This window comes from Pan paniscus, chromosome 11 (assembly GCF_029289425.2).
Source record: "Pan paniscus chromosome 11, NHGRI_mPanPan1-v2.0_pri, whole genome shotgun sequence".
In the NCBI taxonomy this organism is placed as follows: Eukaryota; Metazoa; Chordata; class Mammalia; order Primates; family Hominidae; genus Pan; species Pan paniscus.
This window is the reverse complement of record NC_073260.2, coordinates 90,803,429-90,828,048: the sequence shown is the minus strand read 5'-3', so window position 1 is coordinate 90,828,048 and position 24,620 is coordinate 90,803,429. Positions and strand designations below refer to the sequence as shown.

The following is a 24,620-nucleotide window of genomic DNA, read 5'->3' as shown; positions in this document are numbered from 1 at the left end:
TCCTTAGATTGAAAGGTTTTATTGTATATTGCACACACCAGTTGTGTATATTAGGAAACATTCCTTAAGTATTTTTTTATTTAACATTTATTTCATTTAAATGTTTTTAATGCTAAACCACAGCAGGGGCTTAGCCTATATTTGGAAAATGGGTTATCCAAATTATTTAGAAGTCCAAATTTTTATTGTTCTACTTGAAGTTATTTATTACCTTGTTCCTCCTGTAACTAAAAGTGACTCATCCTCCATCTCCTCCACGTGTTCCATAATGTAGCTAATCTAATGAACTAATCCATTAATTTGTTAATGGAAGAAATATAGCCCATCCCCATCAAATCAAAGTACTCAGTCTTCTATGAATCATACATAAGTTTAAATAAATTTCTACAGACATGCTGCAGGCCCTGCTGTCCACTGGTGTGAATTTTAGACGAGGTGAAACGGAAGGGTAGGTCTTGACAAGCCGGTATCAAGTACACAGAGGCAGACAAGGACTCTACCTTTATTTCAGGTACTGCTTTTGAGAAAAATGAGGAAGGGCAGGGAGGAGGGAAGCCGGTTAGTCAGTGTGCAATTTTGACATACATTTGCAAAGCTGGTTTTTCTGCACCTTTGCCTAGGAAAATGAAGTATAACGAGCTTGATATTGAAAGGGACCTGTGTTAAACATTAAACAAAAATGTAAATTTTTTATGTTCAAAGGAGGGTTTAAAAAGAAAGCGGGCTGGGCACAGTGGCTCACGCCTGTAATCCCAGCACTTTGGGAGGCCGAGGCAGGTGGATCACTTGAGGTCAGGAGTTTGAGATCAGCCTGACCAACATGGTGAAACCCTGCCTCTACTAAAAACACAAAAAAATTACAGGCGTGGTGGCGCACGCCTGTAATCCCAGCTACTTGGAAGGCTGAGGCAGGAGAATCGCTTGAATCTGGGAGGCAGAGGTTGCAGTGAGCCAAGATTGCACCATTGCACTCCAGCCTGAGCAACAAGAGCGAAACTCCATCTCAAAAAATAATAATAATGAGGAGAAGGCCTTCCAGTTATGGCAGCACAAAGAGGCAGGCAATTTCTTTCTGTAAAAAAAAAAAAAAAAAAAAAGCAACAACCAACCAAAAAATATATAAAACTAGACAAAATTGCTTATCAAAACCAACCATTTCAGGAAACTGGAAATTTACAAAATGCAGGCAAAAAATTGAGCAGCATTTATTCTTGAAAAACTACTAGATCTTTAGGCAAGTAGGAGATTGTGGCTTTTTCTGCCTGTGGCTGCTCCCGTCACCCCCCAGCTCAGCCAATGACTTTAAAGTAAGATGGGGCTGACCATGAAAACTAGTAGCTTTGCTGCCATACAAACAGATTCAATTCAGAGCAGTGGCTGGGGGGTTGAAAATCCTTGGCTTTGTTGGCTTAACATGGGAATGAACACTTGGAAATGAGCAGGACAAATCCACAGCTTCGCTAGCTTGAGGTTGCAGCCCCACTTGGGGCAAGCAGCAGGCCAACCAGGAATTTAACAGGCGGATTCTGGAAATGAGAATCAGAGAAGTTTTGAAGTGAGCTCTTCACGCATCCCTGGCTGACTGAAAAAACTATCTATGCATATATAGAGAAGACCTGAGAGAGCCCAGCAAAAAGTGAAAGACAAGGGGGACTTGAAAACTGGCCTTCTCCAAGCCCCACACAGATCAACTGACAGGGCCTGGAAATGCAATGGGCTTGAAGTTTTTTTTTTTTTTTTTTTGGAGATGGAGTCTCACTCTGTCGCCCAGGCTGGAGTGCAGTGGCACGATCTCAGTTCACTGCAACTTCCGCCTCCTGGGTTCAAGTGATTCTCCTGCCTCAGCCTCCCAAGTTGCTGAGATTACAGGCACCCACTACCACGCCCGGCTAATTTTTTGTATTTTTACTAGAGACAGGGTTTCACCATGTTTGCTAGGCTAGTCTTGAACTCCTGACCTCAAGTGATCTACCCGCCTCAGCCTCCCAGAGTGCTGGGATTACAGGCATGAGCCACTGCACCCAGCCTCAGAGAATTAAAGAAAACTGTTCAAGGAATTAAAAGAAAATATGATTTAAATGACTTGACAAATAGGGAATCTAAATAGTGAAATACAAACTATAAAAAGAATTAAATGGAAATTCTGGAGTTGGAAGGTACAGTTACCAAAATTAAGAATTCACTAGATGGGCTCAATAGCAGATTTTAAGATAGTGGAAGAACCAGTGAACATGAAAATAGACCAACAGAAATGATCCAATTTGAAAAACAGAGAGAAAAAAATGAAGACAAATGAACAGAACTTCAGACACACATAGGATGATGTTAAATGTCCCCACATACATGTAATGGGAGCCCCAAAAAGGGAGAGAAAAAAATATTGATGAAAAATATTGAATTGCAGATTTTTTTTAAAAAAGCTCAACCAACACTGACTTTTAAAAAACAGAAAGAGAACCATACAGTAAGGACAAAGCCAGAAGCATCACACTTCCTGTGTTCAAATTCTATTATAAAGCTATAGCAATCAAAACAGAGGACTGGCATAAAAACACACATAGAGCAATGGAACAGAATTGAAAGCACAGAAATAAACCCACTCATATAAGGTTAACTAATCTTCTACAAAGGTGTCAAGAACAAGAATGAGGAAAGAATAGTATCTTCAATAAATGGTGCTGGAAAAAAGGACTTCTTCAATCTAATAAAGGCACCTGAAAGAAACCAACAGCTTATGTCAGAAGAAGGACACAGAAACTTGATGTTATATCCATAGAAATTACAAAATCTAGAGAACAGGAGAAAAAAAATGAAAAAATTAATAGCCTCAGTGATCTTTAGAAAAATATCAAAAGGTACAAAATGTGTGCAATTGGAGTAAGAGTGAAAGAAGAGGAGATATAAAAAAGCATGGATAAAAACAATATTTTTTAAAAAGCCTAATTAAAAAGTATATTGAAAGATATAAAAAGAATTTCAGAAAAATAATCTGTAGAAAACCTACCTAGGCACATCACAGTCAAATTGTCCAAAACTAGAAAAGAAGACAAAATCTTCAAACAGCCAGAGAAAAATCATACATACCAGGAACAACAACATGAATAATGATAATTTTTCCTTTTAAAAAGTGAATACCAGAAGAGAAGGGAACTGTAGCTTTAAAGTGCTACAAGAAATAGAAAAAGTAAACCCAGAATTTGATATAAAATATTCAGCAAAAAATTAAAATACCACAGTAAAGTTATCTGAATATAAATAAAAATTAAAATATTCATTGGCAGTAGAACTACATGATAGTAAATGGCAATGGAATTCTCTTAGGTAAAAAAGAAATAATACCAGTTGGAAGCTTGGATTGTGAGGAAGAAATGAAGAGCACAAGAAGTAGTGAAATGTAGTCAGATAGTAAAGAGTCTTACGTCGGGCGCGGTGGCTCAAACCTGTAATCCCAGCACTTTGGGAGGCGGAAGCGGGCGGATCATGAGGTCAGGAGATCGATACCATCCTGGCTAACACGGTGAAACCCCGTCTCTACTAAAAATACCAAAAAAAAAAAAAAAAAAAATTAGCCGGGCGAGGTGGTGGGTACCTGTAGTCTCAGCTACTCTACTCGGGAGGCTGAGGCAGGAAAATGGCGTGAACCCGGATGGCGGAGCTTGCAGTGAGCCGAGATCGCGCTACTGCACTCCACCCTGGGCGACAGAGCGAGACTGCGTCTCAAAAAAAAAAAAAAAAAAAAAAAAAAGTAAGACTAGTTAAAGTAAAAACTTCATCATTGTATTATAGGATATATAAAATATATGTAATACAAAATGACACTAAAACTTAAAGGATGGGAGTAGGAAAAACAGATCTATTAGTTGCAAATTTCTTATATTTTAAGTAAACTTCTACAATACAGTAAGTAGACAAATAGTTTTAAATGTATCATTCTTTATTTTCCAGAATAGCCCTGAAAATATTAAAGAGGTATAGCAAAAAGCCAATAAATAAAAATCAAAACAGAATCCAAAAATATTATTCAAATATTTAAATAGAGTCTATTCTAGGAGCCAGTTTGGTCTAACATTAAAAAAACAATCAATGTAACTCATCTTATTAACACATTTTAAAAAATCTATTTGATTATACCTACAGATAGAAAAAATTTGGTAAAATCCCAAACTCATTTATGATAAAAACACTCAGAAAATTAGGTTGAAAAAAGGGACTTCTTCAATCTAATAAAGGCACCTGAAAGAAACCAACAGCTTATGTCACACTTAATGACAGAAATATTAAACGTCTTCCCATTTTTATTTCTTAAATACTAAACATGTTCAAGATCATAAACAAGTCAATAATGTTCACTCTTAACCACTTCTATTCCATATTGTACTGATGCATAAAGACAAGAAAAATAATAAAAAGCTGAAGATCAAAAGATAAGGAAAACCTTTTTCAGAGATGAAAGGACTACTTACATGCATATATTTAAAAAACTATACATTAACTACTCAAATTAATAAGTGCATACCTTAATTTATTATTACAACATATAAAAATTATATTTTGTATACTAATGGTAAACAATTGGATAATTCAATTTTAAAACCTAAATTTATATTAAAAACAAAATATTTAAATTTAGCAAAAGGCATGCAAGACTTGTATACAGAAAAATAAAAATAGTTGCTAAAGGAATGAAAGACAGTTTTAAAATATAGAAGTATAAATCATGTCCATGGATTGTTGCAGCCTCTGCCTCAGGAGTCCCCTGCAGCCTGGAACACCTAACAAAAGAAATGCAGGTGCAGTGCCAGGGATTGGAGGTGATTCCCCACAAGTCCTAGGAGCAAACCTTGTGAGGGGGCCATCTCTCTCCCCCACCCACCTCAGAGCATGCCTGTGAACAAGAAAGTACAAGAGCCACACAAGCTGGGTGTTAGCCTAGCTATCGGCCATTACTCTTAAGCGCCATCTACTGGATCACGGCACAAACTACCACACTAAAATTATCATGCTAATATATGCAAGATGTGAAACCAGGTGCAAGAATTCACCCACATATGCGGATTCTGTACAGAGCCCTGGCCCTCTGAAAGCATCCAGAAATGAATCCAACTGACCATACTCAACTTACCCCGCAGTTAAAGGAACACCAACCCTATCAGATGAGAAAGAATCAGCACAAGAACTCTGGCAATTCAAAAAACCACAGCATCCCCTTACATCCAAATGGATCACTAGCTCCCTAGAAATGGTTCTTAACCAGTCTGAAATAGCTGAAATGACAAACACAAAATTCAGAATCTGGATAGAAAGGAAGCTCATTGAGATTCAGAAGAAATTTGAAACTCAATCCAAGGAATACAAGTAACCCGGTAAAATGATCCAAGAACTGAAAGATGAAATAGCCATTTTGAGAATCAAAATAAACTTCTAGAGCTCAAAAATTTACTACAAGAATTTAATAATGCAATTCTGCTGTAAATTCTGCTGTAAATTATTAATTAACAGCAGAACAGACCAAGCTGAGGAAAGAATCTCAGAGCTTGAAGATCAGTTCTTTGAATCAACTTAGATGAAAATTAAGACAAAAGAATTTTAAAAATGAACAAAACTGGCTGGGCGCGGTGGCTCACGCCTGTAATCCCAGCAGTCTGGGAGGCCGAGGCTGGCAGATCACGAGTTCAGGAGATCGAGACCATCCTGACTAACATGGTGAAACCCCGTCTCTACTAAAAATATAAAAAAACTAGCCGGGCATGGTGGCAGGTACCTATAGTCCCAGCTACTCGGGAGGCTGAGGCAGGAGAATGGCGTGAACCTGGGAGGTGGAGCTTGCGGTGAGCCGAGATAGCGCCACTGCACTCCAGCCTGGGTGACAGAGCGAGACTCTGTCTAAAAAAAAAAAAAAAAAAAAAAAAACCTCTAACAAATATAGGATTATGTAAAGATATAAAATCTATGACTCATTGGCATTCCTGAAATAGGAGGAGAAAGAGTAAGCAATTTCAAAAATGTATTTGAAAAACACCAAAAAAATTGCCTAATCTTGCCAGAGAGGTTGAAATTCAATTCCAAGAAATACAGAGAACCCTGGCTAGTTACTATATAAGACAACTATCCCCAAGACACATAGTCATCAGATTCACCAAGGTCAAGGTAAAAGAAAAAAAAATTCTAAAGGCAGCTAGAGTGAAGGGTCAAGTCACATACAGAGGAAACCCCATCAGGCTAGCCACAGACTTCTCAGCAGAAAACTTATACGCCAGAAGAGATTGGGAGACAATTTTCAGCATCCTGAAAAAAATTTAACTAAAAATGTTATATCCTGTCAAATTAAACCTCTAAATGAAGGAGAAATAAAATCCTTTTTAGACAAGCAAATGCTGAGGAAATTTGTTTTAAGTAGACCATCCTTACAAAAGGTCCTTAAGGGAGTGCTAAATATGGAATATAAAGAACCTGCAGCCATAAAACACTTGAGCACATAGCCCACAGGCACTATAAATCAACTATGCTGTCAAGTCTACATAACAACCAGCTAACAACATGGGTATGAAATCAAAATCACACCTATCAATACTAATCTTGAATATAAATGGGCTAAACACCTGCTTAAAAGACATTGAGTGGCAAACTGGATAAAAACACAAGACCCAACCATCACTGCCTTCAAGAGACCCATCTCACATGTAACAACACCCACAGGCTCAAAACAAAGAGAGGGGAAAATATCTATCAAGCAAATGAAAAACAAAACAGGACAGGAGTTGCTATTCTTCTATCAGATAAAACAGGTGTTAAACAATGAAGGGCATTACTATAATGATAAAGAGTACAATCCAACAAGAAGACCTAACAATCCTAAATATATATGCATCCAACATTGGAGCACCCATATCCATAAAACAAGTTCTTCTTGGCCTATGAAAAGATTTAGACAACCAAACGATAATAGTGGGAAATTTCAACACTCCACTGACAGTGTTAGACAGATCATTGAGGCAGAAAACTAACAAAGAAATGCTGGACTTAAACTCAGCACTTAACCAGTTGAAACTAATAGACAAATACAGAACACTCCACCCAAAAGGAATGCTTATACATTGTTGGTGGAAATGTAAATTAGTTCAGGCACTGAGGAAAGCAGTTTGGAGATTTCTCAAATAATTTAAAACAGAGCTACCATTCCACCTAGCAATCCCATTATTGATTATATATCCAAAGGAAACTAGATCATTATACCAAAATGCACTCATATGTTCATCACCATGCAATTCACAATAGCAAAGACATGGAATCAAGCGAGGTGCCAATCAATGATGGATTGGATGAAGAAAATATATATGCTATGGAATACTACACAGCCCTAAAAAAGAATGAAATCAAGTTGTTTGCAGCAACATAAATAGAGCTGAAGGCCATAGTCCTAAGTAAATTAATGCAGGAACAGAAAACCAAATACTACATGTTCTCACTTACAAGTGGGAACTAAACATTGAGCACACATGAACATAAACATGGGAATGATTGACACTGAGCACTACTTGAGGGGAAGAGAGAGGGAGGTTGACATGGGTTGAAAAACTACCTATTGGGTACTATGTTTGCTACCTGGGTGCAGTATACCCATGTAACAAACCTTCGTATGTACCCTCTGTATATAAAATAAAAGTGGGAATTTTAAAAAGACTAAATATGTCAAAACTAGCACTCTCAATTTTATCTACAGTAATTAAAATCTCAATTGTTATCTCAACTGTTTTTGTTTTCTAAGAAACTAAAAAGCTGATTCTAGAAGGTATATGAACACACAAAGAATTTATGAGAAGTCCCACTCCCGGTTAGAAGCCTATGTATGTTTCAGGCCAGAGGTAATTAATTACAAAGGCTTTACCTGGCAGGCTTACAGGGTGTGGAGAGGCTGTTCTGCCCACCCCAGACTTGGTTCACAGCCAATGCATTGCAGTCTTTGAAGGGAGTTGCAGCCAAGGACCCCCTGGCTGGTCACGCCCTTGTGCATATTTATATTGCCAGCTCAGGATCCTCCATTCTTAGGTCTCTTTATCTGAGGCCCATGTAGAGGTCTTCTTCAGGTGCCTCTGTCATGGCCTCCTAGTAGGAGAGGAAGAGAAAGCCTTAAAGACACTTTTCTCCACTCTGAGTACCCAGTGAGTTTCCACTTTCTCCTTGCAGGGCCCCCCAACAGTGAGACAAACCCATGTCTGCACTAATCCAACTAACCCTTGACCAGTGCCATTTCCACAGGGAAAAATGGAACAGGGGGAGTCAGTAATTTCTCTGGCTTTAGACTCTTGCTTACACTATTAAAGGAGGTAATTAAAGACTTAACTCTTTCCTTTTGGGCTTGTTGCTTTAATTGGCTCACTACCTGGGTGCAATATACCCATGTAACAAACCTGCATATGTACCCCCTGTATCTAAAATAAAAGTTGAAATTTTAAAAAGACTAAATATGTTAAAATGAGTACCTAAGTCCTCAGCACTCTTTTTCAGTTCTGCTGAGCTCCTGACACTCTAGAATAATCAAAACGTTATTTAGAAAGAACACACTTGGAGTACTTTCACTATCTGACTTCAAGACTTACTATAAACCCACAATAATCAAAGGAATGTGGTACTGGCAAAAGGACAGACAAATAGAAAATACACATTAAAACCACAATGAGATACCACTAACCATCCACATACCCACTCAAATTAAACCACCTGGCAACACCAAATGCTGGCAAAAATTTGGAGTCCCAGAACTTACATATATTGTTGGTGAAAGTGGATAATACAACCAATTTGGGAAAATAATAGTTTCTTATAAAACTAAACCCCTATGATCATCTACCCCATGAGCCAGCAATTATACTCCTAAGTATTTACTTAAGAGAAATAAGAGCATACATCTACAAAAAAAGACTTAAAGCAGAATGTTTACAGAAAGTGAATTCATCATTGCGAAAACCTGGAGACATCTTGAACGTCCATCTACAGGAAGTGGCTAAACAAACGGTAGTATATCCACATGGTGACATATTCCACTGCCACAAAAGGGAATGAAGTACTAATACACACAACTTAAACAAATCTTAAAAACATTATTCTGAGTGAAAGAAACTTTGCATAGAAGAGTGTATGATGTTATTCCATTTATATAAAATTCTAGAAAAGAATAATTTATAATGAAATCAGAACTCTGGTTGCCTCTAAGGGGTTAGCAGTGGGGAAAACTAAAGGTATGAGAAAACTTGGAGATAATGGTAATATTCTATAATTTAGTAGGTTACACAGTGTATGCATTTGTCAAAACTTGTTTAACAGTATTCAAGATTTGTGCATGGTGCTGCATGCAAATTTTACCTGAAAAACAGCTTCAACTCCAGTTAATTATATGTGTGCTGAACTGCTTAGAAGTGAAGTATGCTTTCAGTTGACTTTTCAATGAATTAAAAAACTAGATGGATTGATGGATGAATAGAAGGATGGATAGATGGATTGTTATGTGGTAAAGCAGTAATAGTTTTATCCAGAATCTAGGTGGTGGGTACATGCATGTTCACTGTATAAAACTTTCAGCTTCTATAGATGTTTGAAAATTCTCATAATAAAATGGAAAATAATGGCACAATTCTATGTATTTTTTAATCAACTTTGAAATATGCTGATAAGAACCACATTGCTAATTAAAGAAGTGAAGTACAGGAAGGTTTGGGCTGTGTGTTTCTGTGTAAAAGAAGGAGGAGTCAAAAGTTAGCCAGGCGTGGTGGTGCACGCCTGTAGTCCCAGCTACTTGGGAGGCTGAGGCAGGAGAATGGCGTGAACCCAGGAGGCGGAGCTTGCAGTGAGCCAGGATCGCACCACTGCACTCCAGCCTGGGTGACAGAGCTAGACTCAATCTCAAAAAAAAAAAAAAAAAAAGAAGGAGGAGGAGTCAGATTTACATAAACTTGAACAAGCAAGAACTATTATTTCTAGAACATGTACCAAAACACTTACAAGACTGTCTCTGGACAGGGAACTTACTTTTTGTTCTCTGTTATAATTGAATCATTAACCATGTGCATGTATTAATTCAATAAATAAACATATTAAAATTAAATGAGAGTTTAGTATCCATAACATTCCCTGAGAGAAAAATCTAGAGACTACTGCAGTTTGAAAAGCATGTAAAGAGAGGGGAATATGTTTGCAGTTTTGTTTTTTGTTTTTTGTTTTTTTTCAAACAAAGAGAATACTGATGAAGAGGCAAAGATTTGGAATTTAGTAAAGAATAGGGATCATTTGTTAATTTTCAGAAGCTTTTAGGATAAATGAAATGAAAAAGATGCTGGGTTATTTTGGCAGGGAGTTTGATACACTTGACTAAAAGATTTAAAAATATACCTACATGTCAAGAAAAACTGAAATATTCTATATGTTTTACTACTTCCACTTAGCAGAGTTTATCTTGAGCCACTGTCCGTGGCATGTCCAATAGATGTAAAGGCTTCACACACACTCCTCATATGAACAAGTTACTGAAATATTGTCAAAGTGTCACATTTTTTCTATTATAAGGTAAATTGTTTTTCACAATTCTATTTTCTTTGAAATATGGGTAAGTCCTATAATCAATCTTCACCTTTAATGTGGTAGTACTAAACACTACCCAGAGTAACAACTAGGTATTTAATAGAACATCTTATAATAGAGAGAATCTCAGAATCAAATAAGATAGGTGAGTTTTTGCAAGCCTGTCTTTCTAGAGTTCCCTAGTGTTCTTTAGAGTGTTAGGCCTATCATTCTCAGTTACCCACCAGATTGTACTTTACTAAGGCACAGGCAACTGTAAGAGTCAGACAATACTTGATAGTGTTGATATTAACACTTGAGATTTGTGATCACATAGGCATTGATTTGAGTCCTGACTCTATTACTTACTCCTGGATTATATGAACTTGGATAGATTATTTAAGGTCTCTAGGTCTTATCTGTAAAATTTCCTAATCTGTAAAAATAGTGTGACAATAATAAATAGCCTAACCAAAAAATAGACTTAAATAAATGTATGAAAAGCAGAGTAAGTGCTCAAAAACTTAGCTCTACTTTTATGCAAAAATGAACTATTTTAAGCAGTTACATGATACAAGAAATCAGCTTGATAATGGAAAAAGATCATAGCATTGTGGTCAAGTTTTACACAGGCATGATTTGTTTCGTGGCCTAGACTGAGTTGAATTAGAATAGAAGAAACCATATTACAAGTATTCAGGAATTAAGCAAAGACAAAAAATAGTTATGACTGTGATAACTGAAACAAAGGAAAACATATAAGAGACAATGCATTTAATTTGCAAATTGACAAATAAGGTAGGTGAGGAAAAAAAGAGGCTTATGGAATTCTTGAGCCTAACGTGCAAGAAGAACAAGGATGCCGTTTGTTGGGAGAGGGGAATTGAGGAATAAGAGCCCATTTATTGGTGTGTGTATGTGTTGGGGGAGGAATGAGTTCAGTTTGGGACAACCATGAAGACCCAGCAGACAGTTGAAATACTGTTATGGAGTTCCCTCATATTCTAACCTATTACCTTTAGTTCTTTGAAGTCAGTTCTGCACCCCACTTTTTGCTCTACACCCAGACAGTAGCACAGACTGGTGTTCAGTAATGACAGATGGAAAAGTGATGGGAGAACGGTGGTAAGTGGCCGGTGCATGCTGCGAGGCTTGTGCATGAAGACTCATCCTGAGTGAAGAGCCACACAGTTCCACCAGGGGGAAGACTGGTTTTTGCATATCCTGCAGAAACTCAACCACCTATTAGAGGAGAGAAACAGAGTGGGAAAGAACTACGCTGTAGGAAGGAAAGATGAACTTGAGTTTCACTTCTTAGTGCCTTTTCTCAGGGGAGAGGCCATCACTTGAAGATGCTGTCTCCTGCTCCTTCTCCGGGGACTAGGTATGAGCCTTGACTTGTGAGGAGTCTGGGGTTAATGTTAATGCTGGGTAGAGAGGTGGAAAGACTTCCTCTCCGGAGAGTCTGAAGCCACCAGACAGAAGATGAAGGGGATATGTTAGATTAAAGGACCATAACAGAGTAATTGTCGGCACAATAAAAAGGAGGCAGTGCCCTGGGGTCCTTTGGGAGCTGAGGTGGTATTGGAGAGATAAAGCAGAGACTTTCCCGTCTGACCCCAAGCTTGTCAGCCCTCATGAATATCTCTCTGGAACTAGGCTCTGTGTTCAGTGCTGTCATCTCTCAAAAGCCAAGCAGGGATATCTGTCAACGTGGAACCTCCATGACGATCCAGTGTCAAGTCGACAGCCAAGTCACCATGATGTTCTGGTACTGTCAGCAACCTGGACAGAGCATGACACTGATTGCAACTGCAAATCAGGGCTCTGAGGCCACATATGAGAGCAGATTTGTCATTGACAAGTTTCCTATCAGCCGCCCAAACCTAACATTCTCAACTCTGACTGTGAGCAACAGGAGACCTGAAGACAGCAGCATATACCTCTGCAGCGTTGAAGACACAGTGCGGGGCACAGATCAAAGATCTAAGCAAGAACCTCAGCTCCCTTCTACCCAGCTCCCCTCACATGAACCTGAGGGCCCTGTCAAGGTGGGACAGAAGAGGAAACCACAGCTCTTGGGTAGACACAGCTGTTTCTGTGCTTGTAGGTGGGCATGGGTATGAATGGATAGACTGGGGATGAGGAGAGCATCTGTAGGACTAGCTGGAGTGTTCTATCCACAGTCAGGAAGAGTGGCTCCTGGAAAGCTAAGGGTAAAATTTCTTCTAGAAGGGTGCTCAGAAATACCCAATAAAAACAATCAGATACAGTTTCCTTCAAGTGGCAGGGTCAGTAATAGCCTTTAACTGTTTTATCTCAAGGCTCTATTTAGCTGGTTTTCTATCATAATATATTTTGGAAGAACTTTAGTCATCTTGAAACAAAGCTGGTATTACATTAATGACATCTGGTTGTTCTCCGTGAATAGGAATTATAAAGCCCTCTAGATGCCTCAGTATGACAATATGACACATGCATCCCAGACCAATATAAAATCTGCAAAGTTCAGGAACCTTCTATACTGGTGAGTTTTAGAGTGGTCCAGAGGTTTGGGGCATGTTGAAATATCTCCTCTAATGTGAGAAGTAAGCTGCTGCACCTTAGATCATCTACCACGGAGAAAGAGATGCAATGCTTAGTCTTTGGACTTTGAATTAAACTTGGGATATACTGCATTTGATTGTGCTACTCTATTCCATTTACTATGTAATCTGTAAAGCTGGGGCCAGGGAAAGAGAGGGTTCTGTGGCAGAACAAGCCCATGATAAAAGCTTCCTGCTGCTTGGGCCATAGACTAAGCAGACCCAGTTGCTCCTGAAGAGCCTATGGTAGATACAGATGCTCTGTGGAGCTCCTGACATTCCCCAGTAAGAGAATCACAAGGCAGTGTGGAACAGGTTCACTGTGCCCTGATTTGCACTTCAGACCACTGCATCTTGGGCTACACTTTTGTTGCTTTCCAGACCCCAGAGAGAAAGAATGCTCTCACACACAAATTACATGAAGAGTGTTTATTACTTACACACAGGCAGCAAGGGAAAACAGAGGCCTAAGATTCAGGGAAAGCCAGTCCCACTAGGCTCACGAAAGCTGTCCAGGGTGGATGAAATCTTGTCTGTGCCTTCCCTACTTGCACTGCCACTGGGGGACCTCAGAGAGCAGCCACCCTGGGTTTTATATCACAGAGCAACTTGACATGCTTGGCAAAGCACTGAAGGACATTCTATTTCTAGAAGGGACTGGAACAGAGCCCTGGCTATTCTGGCCAGTTCCTCCTTATCTCAGGATGTTACATTCCCAGAACATTGTACAGTTATTCTTGAGAACTACAAGCAAGAAACTGGGGAGTACTGAGTTTGTCCAAGGCCACCTGGAAAATTGCCCTGCAGACAGGTGCAGAGTTTTGGTTAAAGCCATACTCTTACCAGCCAACGACCCCCTCTTCTTCTTTTGAAAAGTTGCTCCTGGCTCTGTAATGGATGCCTTATAATGGCATTCAGAACAAGGTATTATCTGATCTGCAAAACTGAATTTGGTTGTGCCCAGAGCATTCTCTCTGTTATTAAATGGAAAATATATAATCAAGACCATACTTAAGCACAGCTGGAAAAAGGCACAATTCAATTTCAAGAGCACATCTGAGTCTCACGGTACCCTACTCATACTTTTCTCCTCTTACCTTCAAATCACACCTAAGTTTCATGGAAATTCCATATTTCCAGTTGAGAAACATGAGCTCATTGTTTTAGATGGGTCTTCACGTTATTCTGGAAGGATCATTACAGTCTAACCAAGTATGGTTCTGAAAGGTAGTGGTGAAGGGAAATCCTCTCGGGGCCAAAACTTAAATTGGTATACCTGATTGTTGTCCATATTTTATTGAAGAAGAGATGGCCAGAAGTATAGCTATATCTTATGTTCAATTTTCTTTCATACTATCATCTAGTCTCCTTACCTATTCAGTCGTATTTTTCTTCTTTTTGCTTCTCTATGCTACAATCTGGGTAATTTCTTTAAAACTACTGTTTAGTTTACTAATTCACACCTCAGCTCCAGTAAGCCTCTAATTTAACCTTTCAGCTGACTTTGTTCCTCTAAATTATATTAATTTTTATTTCTAGAAAATCCACTTGGGTCATTTACAAATATGAGTGGCCATTTTTGAAAGCATCTTACTCCTTGTGTATTTTAAAACTATTTTCTTTTTATAAGTATATTAAGCATCTACTGGGAATTCTTATCTGACAATGCCAGCATTTGATACCTTTTTGCATCTGGTTTTTAGTAGTCTGCTGGCTCTCACTCAGGGTGGCCTATTTCCTTGTGCATTATTTAATTTGATGTCAATTCATCTTTCAGAATTCTTTAAATACTGGAGTAAAAGTGGGTTTTCTAAGAAATATTCATGCTTGCCTCTGTCAAGAAATTGGGGCGCTACAGACCTAATATCACTTTTTTTTATAATTCTCAGTATATATCTTCTTGGTCATAGAATGTCTATCTCAAACCCCAATGGGCTCACTGTTCAGCGACCATGAATATTCAGAGGAATTTTTTTTAAATCCTTCACCCAAAGCCAAGACCAAGATAAATAATATTCTTTGTTAACTGTTTCTAGGATTAGTTTTCTAGCTCATCCTTTCACTAACTGTGTATCTCTTTGTGTACCTCACTTTATGAAGGAGTGATTCCTATCTAGTTTCTGGTCCATGTAAGGTGTCATGGGCCTTCTCCAGTTTCCACGTGTACTAATTCTCCAGGTCACAGGAATGCACATGTATACCCATTTTATGTCATGGGTTCAGTGCTAGCTTACCTTCCTGCTCGATGCTCCCATTACCATAGGAAGTTGACAAATTTAACTACAGTGAAGCCTTGGATTATGAAGCACCTTCCTATATTACAAAATTGCCTCTTTAAAAGCAGTAAAGCACTGTGCTTAGGAACTTGAACTTTATCAAGTGACAGACCTAAGTTTAAAACTTGGTTCTTCTTTAACACTAGGTGTAACCTTAACAAGTTACACAATTTCTCCATGCCTTAATTTCTCCATAGAAAATAAGAATAATAGTGAGTTTTTAAATGTAGGTTTTTTTAATAAGAAAGTGATGCAATTATCTGCATAAAAAGCACACAGAGACAAAATATGCAATTAGTGTAGTTGCTACCTAAACGTATTTCTCACTATAAAAACATATTTTACCACTAGCAATTCCTTCCTCAAGAATAAGTATGACCCGCTCTCAGAAAATTTTATTATTACAATTGTTTCTCTTTTAGCTATTTTAATTACATAAAAAATTTGTGGTATTACAAAATATGCATATTATCAAAATAAAAAGTCAAAATCGTTCAGTTTAATACAATTAGATCATACAATGTGTAGTTTTAGAATTTATTCCTTTAACCCAACAATATTTCATGAATATCATTTCATGTCAAAAATATTTTACATTAACCTTAATAAGAATAGTTCAATACACTGATGACCATCCTTCATACAATCAAAACCCATGACAAGGTATATATCCATAGGCTAGATGACAGGGTTATTTAATTTTAAATAGCAATTGGTTGTGTGTTTTGAATTATTTCTGTTACAGACTCAGAAGTAAACCATGAAAGCCCTCCTAACTCTACCTGCAGATGGCTGGTCCTTTTTATTCAGGTGTTAACTTAAATGCCACCTCCCCAAAGAGACCCTTCCACTCTACGTAACAGCACTTCAGCAGTCATCCCATATTATATTATCACTTTATCCTGTTTTACTAATATGTACTCATCATTTACTGAAAGCGATGTATGTGCATCCCATTTCTTTTTTTTTTTTTTTTTTTTTTTTTTTTTTGAGACGGAGTCTCGCTCTGTCACCCAGGCTGGAGTGCAGTGGCACGATCTCGGCTCACTGCAAGTTCCGCCTCCCGGGTTCACACGATTCTCCTGCCTCAGCCTCCCGAGTAGCTGGGACTACAGGCGCCCGCCACTACGCCCAGCTAACTTTTTGTATTTTTAGTAGAGACGGGGTTTCACCTTGGTCTCGATCTCCTGACCTCGTGATCCGCCCGCCTCGGCCTCCCAAAGTGCTGGGATTACAGGCGTGAGCCACCGTGCCCGGCCATGTGCATCCCATTTCTATACCTCCTCACATGTGCATAAATGCATGCACGTGTACTCACGAATGCACTGAAACAAGAACCTTTTCTATCTTCTTCATTGCTGCTTCCAAATAGCCTAGAAGAACTCCTGGAATATCACTCCAGGAATTCAATAAATATTTGTGAGTAAATAAATATGATTTCAAAGAAAAGAGGAAAATTTATACAGCTGCAGTGGATTTCCCTGGAGGAAAACTCTACAAAGGCATTTGAGTTTAGATAATCTAAGCCCATAAGAAAATTAACTAGATTATTCTAACAGGAAAGGAATAAGCACTTCAAACTTTATATTTTTTATTCTTGTTTCAAATTTATGTTTTAGTTGCGGGGAGGATAGGAAAAGATTAAAGGACACAAAATTACAGCTAGATAGGAGGAATAACTTCCAGTGTTTTACAGAACTGTATGAAGACTACAGATAACTAGCTTTGTATTTGAATAGAAAGGTACACATGTCATGTGCCAATCCCCTTCTGCTGCCTTACCCAAGACTGGGAAATGGAACAGATGATATGGGTTCTACAGAGAAGCAAAGTGCAGAACCTGCTCAAACACAGTGGCTCTGGGGTGGAAGGTTCTCAATTGGAATTGTGCTGGTGCCTGTGTGGATGGAGCACTCAGTTCTGAGCCTTGGGAGCCTTTTGAAGGCCCTCCTGGCCAAGATGATCTTGAGGAAATGACTGACCCATTGGCTGCCTTCCAAATGGATGACACAGTCTAGACTTTTATAAGCTAAATGAGTAGAAGGAACCCAGTTGACTGGATTTATCACCAAACCCAGCTTGTGAGCCTCAATTTAGAGCTAGTATAATTTAGAAAAATAAATACATACATCATATATTAAACTCTGAGTATCATGAAACAGATCCTAGATGTTACAATCATAAGAATTTATATGGGTGTTTCTCCTGCACTCTGTCCTGGCTTTCTTCTGCTTCCTGTCTAAGGGAGCCTGGACTCACTTAAGCAGCTCTAATAGGCCAAACAAGAGAGTGGTCAAGGAGTGGCTGAAATGTGAACAGAAAGACTCACCATTATATTACAGCAATCAATCTATCCTTAAAATAATTTAGGTTTAGTCTCAAGTGCTAGAGGCTTCCCCATTTACCCATACATGGAAGCCTGAAGAATAAACAGAACTATAAACTTCCCTCCGGGCATAAAACTTGCATGTCTTCCATGGCTTCAAGGTGGGGAGCAGCTGGGCAGGCAGAAGGAGGGGCAAGGGGCAGGCAAGAGGAGGGGCAGGAGGCAGGCAGGGAGGAATGGGCTACTCCATTTAGCTGATCAGCCTTGACCAGTTCATGCTCTGCGACTCCATATTACAAGTCAGACTTTTCTGGATCATACAGAGCACTCCCTTCACTCTCCAGATTCAGTGATTCCTGGGGTGAGATAGTAACAAAAACAATTCCTTATTGGATAAAGAGAAATTGTGCCGTGGGGGAGATAAGAAGCTTAGAAAAAAAGAAAAATAATGGATGAGGAGAGGAGCTGGGAGTTTGGGGGGAAGACAGCCTAAAATCTGACAATCTGTTTGCAGAATGATAAAGGATACTGGAACCCAAGGAGGAGTTGACTAAGAGCTTAGGAGAAAGATCTGGTGGGATTTGGAGAAGAAAGTGTTAAAAAAAAAAAAAAGAATTTGGAATCTGACACTTTTCAGACTACTATGAGGTCTGAAAGACTCATGTAGCAACATGAAGAGGAACAAACTTTGTCTGAATAGGGAAGGTTCTAGTAGGATCTTTGCTGGAGAAGTCACTTGAACTCTGAGTTTTAGATTGTTGATTTGTAAAAAGGAGAGAACAATATCTGCTGCCTACCACCTCAGTGAGGGTGCACCAAGGATCAGCTCAGAGGAGGCAAAGCAGAATGCCCTATGGCAGAGCATGGAGGCCCTAGAGTCAGACCACCATACTTACATCCCATCTTTAAAACCTACTGGCTGTGTGGCCTTGAGCAAGTCACTTTACCTCCAGAAAGCTCATTTAATCACCTGGAAAATGGGCAATCGCATAAGTGGTTGTAATGTAAAATGAAGAAAAAATTCTTAACTTACATGAGTTACATGCTGTATAGTAACATGGTATATAGTAAGCACACAGAAATGATTCACTGTTATCAAAATTGAAGGACAGTGGTTTGATGTGCTAAGCACTCAATACAAGCCAGAAAGATGTCTTAGAGAAGAAGACAAAGAAATCTCTAGTTCAGGATGAAGAGTACCAAGAATGGCATGTCCTCCAAATTGAGCTTGGGCAGCTGGATCTGAACCTATCCTACACATCTGAGTCTACAGTATGAGGTAACAGTCTCCACCTATAGCTATCTTCTCTGCCTGTAAGGTCACTCCTTTTTGAAGAAAGCTGACCTCAGACTATATTGTGATCGTTTAAGGAAGACCGCAAAATACTGGAGAAGGCTAGTCTTCAAGCTCTAGATACAGAAAATCCTCATATTCTTGGGTGTTCCTTTCAGACAGAGTCAGAGCCACAAGCACTGATCCAAAAATCCCCTTCTCCAAAAAAAGTTTCCATCTTCTGCCAAGGTTCACCTCCCTCTTTAGTGCACACCGGTGTCTACAGTTGCTACAGCAAGAGTCTTTCCTTATCCTCTAAGGCAGGAGTTGTGTGAAGACCCCATGACAAGGGGACAAAATGAAACAACATGTTTAGGGGCAACACAGGAAAAACCCATGTTATCAATGCTCCAAAACCTGGCTACCTCAGGCTTGGCCAGTCATTCGTGAGCAGAGAGGTGTGTCATCTACATGGCAGTCATGGCCTGGATGGGTCTGGAACTGTGGCAAGGGAAGTCTCTGAGACAAGGTGCCAGGAGAAAGATGAATTCAATCATCTATTTCTGCCAGGAAGAAAAGCAGGAGGAAGGAATCAGATGCACAGTTTGTCCTCTGGGGACCTCTGCCTTGATCCTCAATAAATCTCCTTTTAGATGTCACCTGCAGCAATTCCCACACTTCACAGTGCTCTCCATGGCTTCCGTTGGCCTTATGGTGAGCTCTGCCAAGATCTGTATTCTTGGGCAAGACAGAATCCTTCTGAATCTCAGTCTCTTCCTCTATAAATGGAAATAATTTTGCTCTGCACAAATCACAATTAGCATGTTTGTGGGAAGTCAAACTGTGAAACTCAGCATAACTGAAAAGCAATGTACCACTGTTGCTTATGTGAAAACTCTTGTAAAGCTGTCAGGCACCGTGCACCATCTAAGTACAGCAGTGTTAGGTATGAGCCCATCAGTGATTAGAGGGGATGTGGGGTGGAGAGCGGGTCTCTGAGCAGTGGATCTCCTGGTTTTGGGGAAGCTGGCTCGTTGGCCATGCCAGGAGCTGAACCTGAAGGTCCTCTGTGTGTCCTCTCAACTCCACGGGCCCCACATTCGCATTTTTTCCAATTCCTTCTGGTTTCCATTTGCTTCCTCCCTCTAGCCCCCTGGCCATGTCCGATCTCAACACCAAGTTTCTGAGCTTTTCTCATTTTGTTCACCATCTCCAGAACATCCCTGCTTCTTTTACCTTTCAAAGAATTTAAACTTGAACTCTGCTCACTTCTGCCCATCACCAACCTGAGCTCAGAGTTGCTGAGAAGGGAAAGCACCCTCATAAGGAAGCTCCTCCTTTCCTTACATCATTAGACTTGATCGCAGACAGCATCTCCATCTCCACACTGCTCTGGCCAGGTTGTGCCTCAGTCAATTACACAACTGTGTCTTAGTAGCCTTGGTAGGGCCCAAATCAGGATATTCTCTGGGAAGATTCACTTGATACTGAGCCCAGCATAATCTCACTGCATCTAAAATAGAAAATTCTAGACCCACCCCTCCACATCTTCGTTATTGATCCCAATATGTGACCCATTTACCATGTGCTAAAATCTCTACCTACTGCTGATTCTCAGATCAGATGGTAACCCAGATTTACCATGGTCCAAACTCTGACATCTGATCGGGGGCATGTCATTCTGGTTCAGGCTGTCAGCCCTGAGCAGGTGAGTCAGTTTGCATCACCCTGAGTGCAGGTTGCCAGGACAACCGTGAGGCTGCATAAAAAGAACCTATGACAGGATGCACATGAGAGAGACAAGTGGCTTCACATTGAAGAAGGGGAGGAGTGCGCCATTGGTTTTCCATCCTCCAGATGCACTGAGTAAGCTCCTACCTAACCTGTGTCCCCTCCTTCTTTGAAACACTTCCCATCCTTAAGCCTTGGTAGGAAGGAGAGCCATCTGGAAGCCTAGAATCCTATGGAATGCTAAGTCTCCCTTCTCCTTACCCCTTAGTGTTGGAATTCTGGATACCCAAAGTCTTGGATTTGACCTTTGTGCACAGTGACTGCAGAGAAGCATATTCATATTCACAAAAATGAGCCTTAGATAAGACTTTCCTCCTCTCGTGGGGGCTCCAGGAAACTGAAAAGCCAAGCTTGTTACCAATGCTTGCCCTTCCTTAAGTACATTAAATACATCCCCAATAGTTAAAAGGACTCCTAGACACCCAGGCCATTCTCCCTCCTTCTAACCCTCATCTCCTCGGCCTACGAAAGCCCAGCTGTGTGATCTGGGGATTGGTTTCCCCTGTCTTCCCCATCCCAGCATCCTTCCAGGAAATAGCCAGTCTCCCTCTCTGCTCTCAGAAGGCAAGTTTCCTTATCACCTGTGAATCACAAACCCACAGAGTGGCCAAACATAGCCGAGCTGATGCAAGACCCTGGCAAGGGGAAAGCTGCAGGTGTGTTTGTGCTGGGAAGAACTGTGACCCTCACCTCACAGACACCTCCTCTCCTGATTCTTGGGAGGGTATAAGGACAGGCCTTCCACCACCAGTCAGGCACACTCTACCACCATGAATCCATTCCTGATCCTTGCTTTGTGGGAGCTGCTGGCGAGTTTCATGACCTGCCTCAGGCCCCACCCACCCCCTTTCCTGGCAGACACACGCCCTGCCATTCTTGCCACCTCTCCTCTTTTGACTGCACTCTGATATTCTATTTCCTCCATCTGACATATCTCCTTCCCATCCTCCTTGGGCTCTCTTTAAGCCTCACCTGTTTCACCTTTTCCCTCATTTCACTCCCACCACTGTCATTCATCCATATCTGAGCTGTGGCTGGAGAAGCTGGGAAGGGAGTCCAGGTGGGGCTGGCCCATGAAATGAAGTGGCAGGCTTCAGGCTTGGCTCCAACAGCACCAGTATAGCACCACTATAGCTGCTCTTAACCTCGAATGCACCTGGGGAGGTTCAAAAATTACTCATGCCAGAGACTCAACTCTAGAAGTTCTAACTTCATTTGTCTGGGGTGCAGCCTGTGTACTGGGCTTTTAAGCTTCCCAGGTGATTTTTAACGTTTCCAGGCATGCCGCCAAAGTTAGGAATTGCTCTTCTATTGGCCAATAACAAAGTCTACCTTTGTTATGCCCAAGTGAGCCTGGGGCTGCCCTCAACTCTGCCCTCACTGCACAGATCTGAGCTATGGGGGAAGCTAGTCATGGCCAGGTCTACCCAGACAGGGGGTTTTCCTAGCTTAGCCAAAGTATCCTGACAATCCAGGGCTCAAATAGCCAGGGCAAGTACACAGGTGATGAATAAAAGAGAGAAGCACTCAGTGGGTGAGACAACAACATACCAACTGCTACCCCACTGGAAGCATTTTGAGGACATTCCTTGCATCCTCAGCCTGGTGACCCCAGGAGAGATCTGAGCCCCCGCAGGGTACCTAGCTACGTGCCCTGCAGACACAGAGACTTGGGAGCCACATCCAGTGATGCTCACCAGGGGTGGCAGCGCTCCCTCCCTTGCCTGGCCTCACTGGGCTTGTTAAGGATTTCTAATTGGCAGGAAGCAACCGCAGGCTGGGAGCACCACCCCTAACATGCTACTGACTTGCCTTCTCCCTTCCTATTTCCACTCCAGTTGCTGTCCCCTTTGACGATGATGACAAGATCGTTGGGGGCTACACCTGTGAGGAGAATTCTCTCCCCTACCAGGTGTCCCTGAATTCTGGCTCCCACTTCTGCGGTGGCTCCCTCATCAGCGAACAGTGGGTGGTATCAGCAGCTCACTGCTACAAGACGTAAGTGTGGGGCCCCTGACTGCAAAGCTCCCAGCCAGGCTGCCTGGGAGAGTTTGGCTTCAGCCCAGGGAAGTACTGAGGTTGGGTAAGACGGATGGGAGAGGTGGTGGAGAAGAAAACTTGTTGACAGCAGCTGACTCTCCAGAGCAAGGCCAATCCATGAAACAGCAAGGGTTGTGGTCATAAAAGCAGGCAGGGATAATCTTGGAGTTGTCAGAGCTAGTGACAAAAGCAGGCAAGTACCTTTTGCTGGTTAGCTACACATTAAAGCGACCTAAGACAGAGTTTTTGAAAATACTGATGCCTGTGTCCTATCCCAGGGCAATTAACTCAAACTTCTCAGGAAGACAGTGTGAATACCAGTGAGTATTTAACACTCTACCTCTGGTAACTGTAGAGTGTATAGACAGAGCTGAGAACCGCTGCCTACACGAAGAACTCTCAAACCTGAGTATGCGTCAAAACCACCTGCAGGCTTATTAAAGCACAAATCACTGGGTCCCATCCCCAAGGTTCTGATCAGCGGGTGGGGGTAAGGACCAAGAATTTACATTTCTAACAAGTTCCCAGGAGATGCTAATGCTATGGCTACCCTTGGATTAGATTACACAGAAGGGTGGTGCTCACTAGGCCAAGGAGGGAGGGAGGAACAGGCACTGTGCGCAGTTAGCAAAGACCTGGGGTGAAGAATGCTAGGAAAACTACAAGGAGCTCTTTGTGCCCACAGTGCTAGTGACTGTGGAGATTTGTGGGAAAGAGGCTGGGAAGGCAGGTTGAGGAGCAGCCTCTGGTGGGATCCCTTTGACTCTTCCCCACCCTACTACCACCAGCCTCTGAAGCAGAAAGGTCCTGGGTCTCACACCTGCACTGACCCACATCCCTCTCCTGCCCATGCAATATGGCCACACACCCCACCCCATGCCTCCAGAGCTATCCATGAGCAGTGAGCTTGAGGACCCTGGGGAAGGTGGGAGGGGTGCCCAGGCTGTGGGAGAAGGTCTTCACCATGCCTGCCCTGCCCATCAGCCGCATCCAGGTGAGACTGGGAGAGCACAACATCAAAGTCCTGGAGGGGAATGAGCAGTTCATCAATGCGGCCAAGATCATCCGCCACCCCAAATACAACAGGGACACTCTGGACAATGACATCATGCTGATCAAACTCTCCTCACCTGCCGTCATCAATGCCCGCGTGTCCACCATCTCTCTGCCCACCGCCCCTCCAGCTGCTGGCACTGAGTGCCTCATCTCCGGCTGGGGCAACACTCTGAGCTTTGGTGGTGAGTGGGACCCTTTGTCCTTCTACTTCCCCCCATCCTCACAATTTCCAGAACGAAGCATGCCCCTTTATTTGAATCCTCTTGCCTCCCAGCTTAAGACACATTTCTAGTGCCCATTACACACAGTCTCTGCACTGGGCACCAGAGAGATGCAAAGTCTCAAGGACTTGGCTCCTAAAATCAAGAGATAGGACAAATGGAGAACTTGCTGTGATCATGTCTTGGGAGGGGTTCAACAATGATCATTCTGGAAACTAAAAGCCAGAGTCCCTTGCCAGAACTTACGTTTTGGAGTCCTCTCCACAGGCAGTGTTCCTCTTCAATGTTCCATCCTAGATTATTGTCTCCTTCTCTGGCCTCACCCACATTTCTACTTTCTTTGATCTCTTCCTGATCCTCACAGCTGACTACCCAGACGAGCTGAAGTGCCTGGATGCTCCGGTGCTGACCCAGGCTGAGTGTAAAGCCTCCTACCCTGGAAAGATTACCAACAGCATGTTCTGTGTGGGCTTCCTTGAGGGAGGCAAGGATTCCTGCCAG

General features: G+C 41.3%; 1 protein-coding gene and 1 long non-coding RNA gene across 2 annotated transcripts in view; one reads left to right on the top strand and one right to left on the bottom strand.

The window, feature by feature from the left end:
- The window catches only part of PRSS3 (serine protease 3), a 48,423-nt gene that overhangs the window by 23,142 nt on the left and 661 nt on the right, over nt 1-24,620 (top strand). Inside the window, 3 exon segments of the mRNA XM_003829781.5 lie at nt 22,641-22,800; nt 23,827-24,080; nt 24,484-24,620. Coding sequence (XP_003829829.5) covers nt 22,641-22,800; nt 23,827-24,080; nt 24,484-24,620 — 551 coding nt within the window.
- Nucleotides 487-24,555, bottom strand: LOC117981672 (uncharacterized). Its single transcript, XR_010109157.1, has 3 exons — nt 24,366-24,555; nt 7,886-8,103; nt 487-4,772 (listed from the first exon to the last, which is right to left on the bottom strand). It is a non-coding gene; the product is annotated as an uncharacterized LOC117981672 (long non-coding RNA).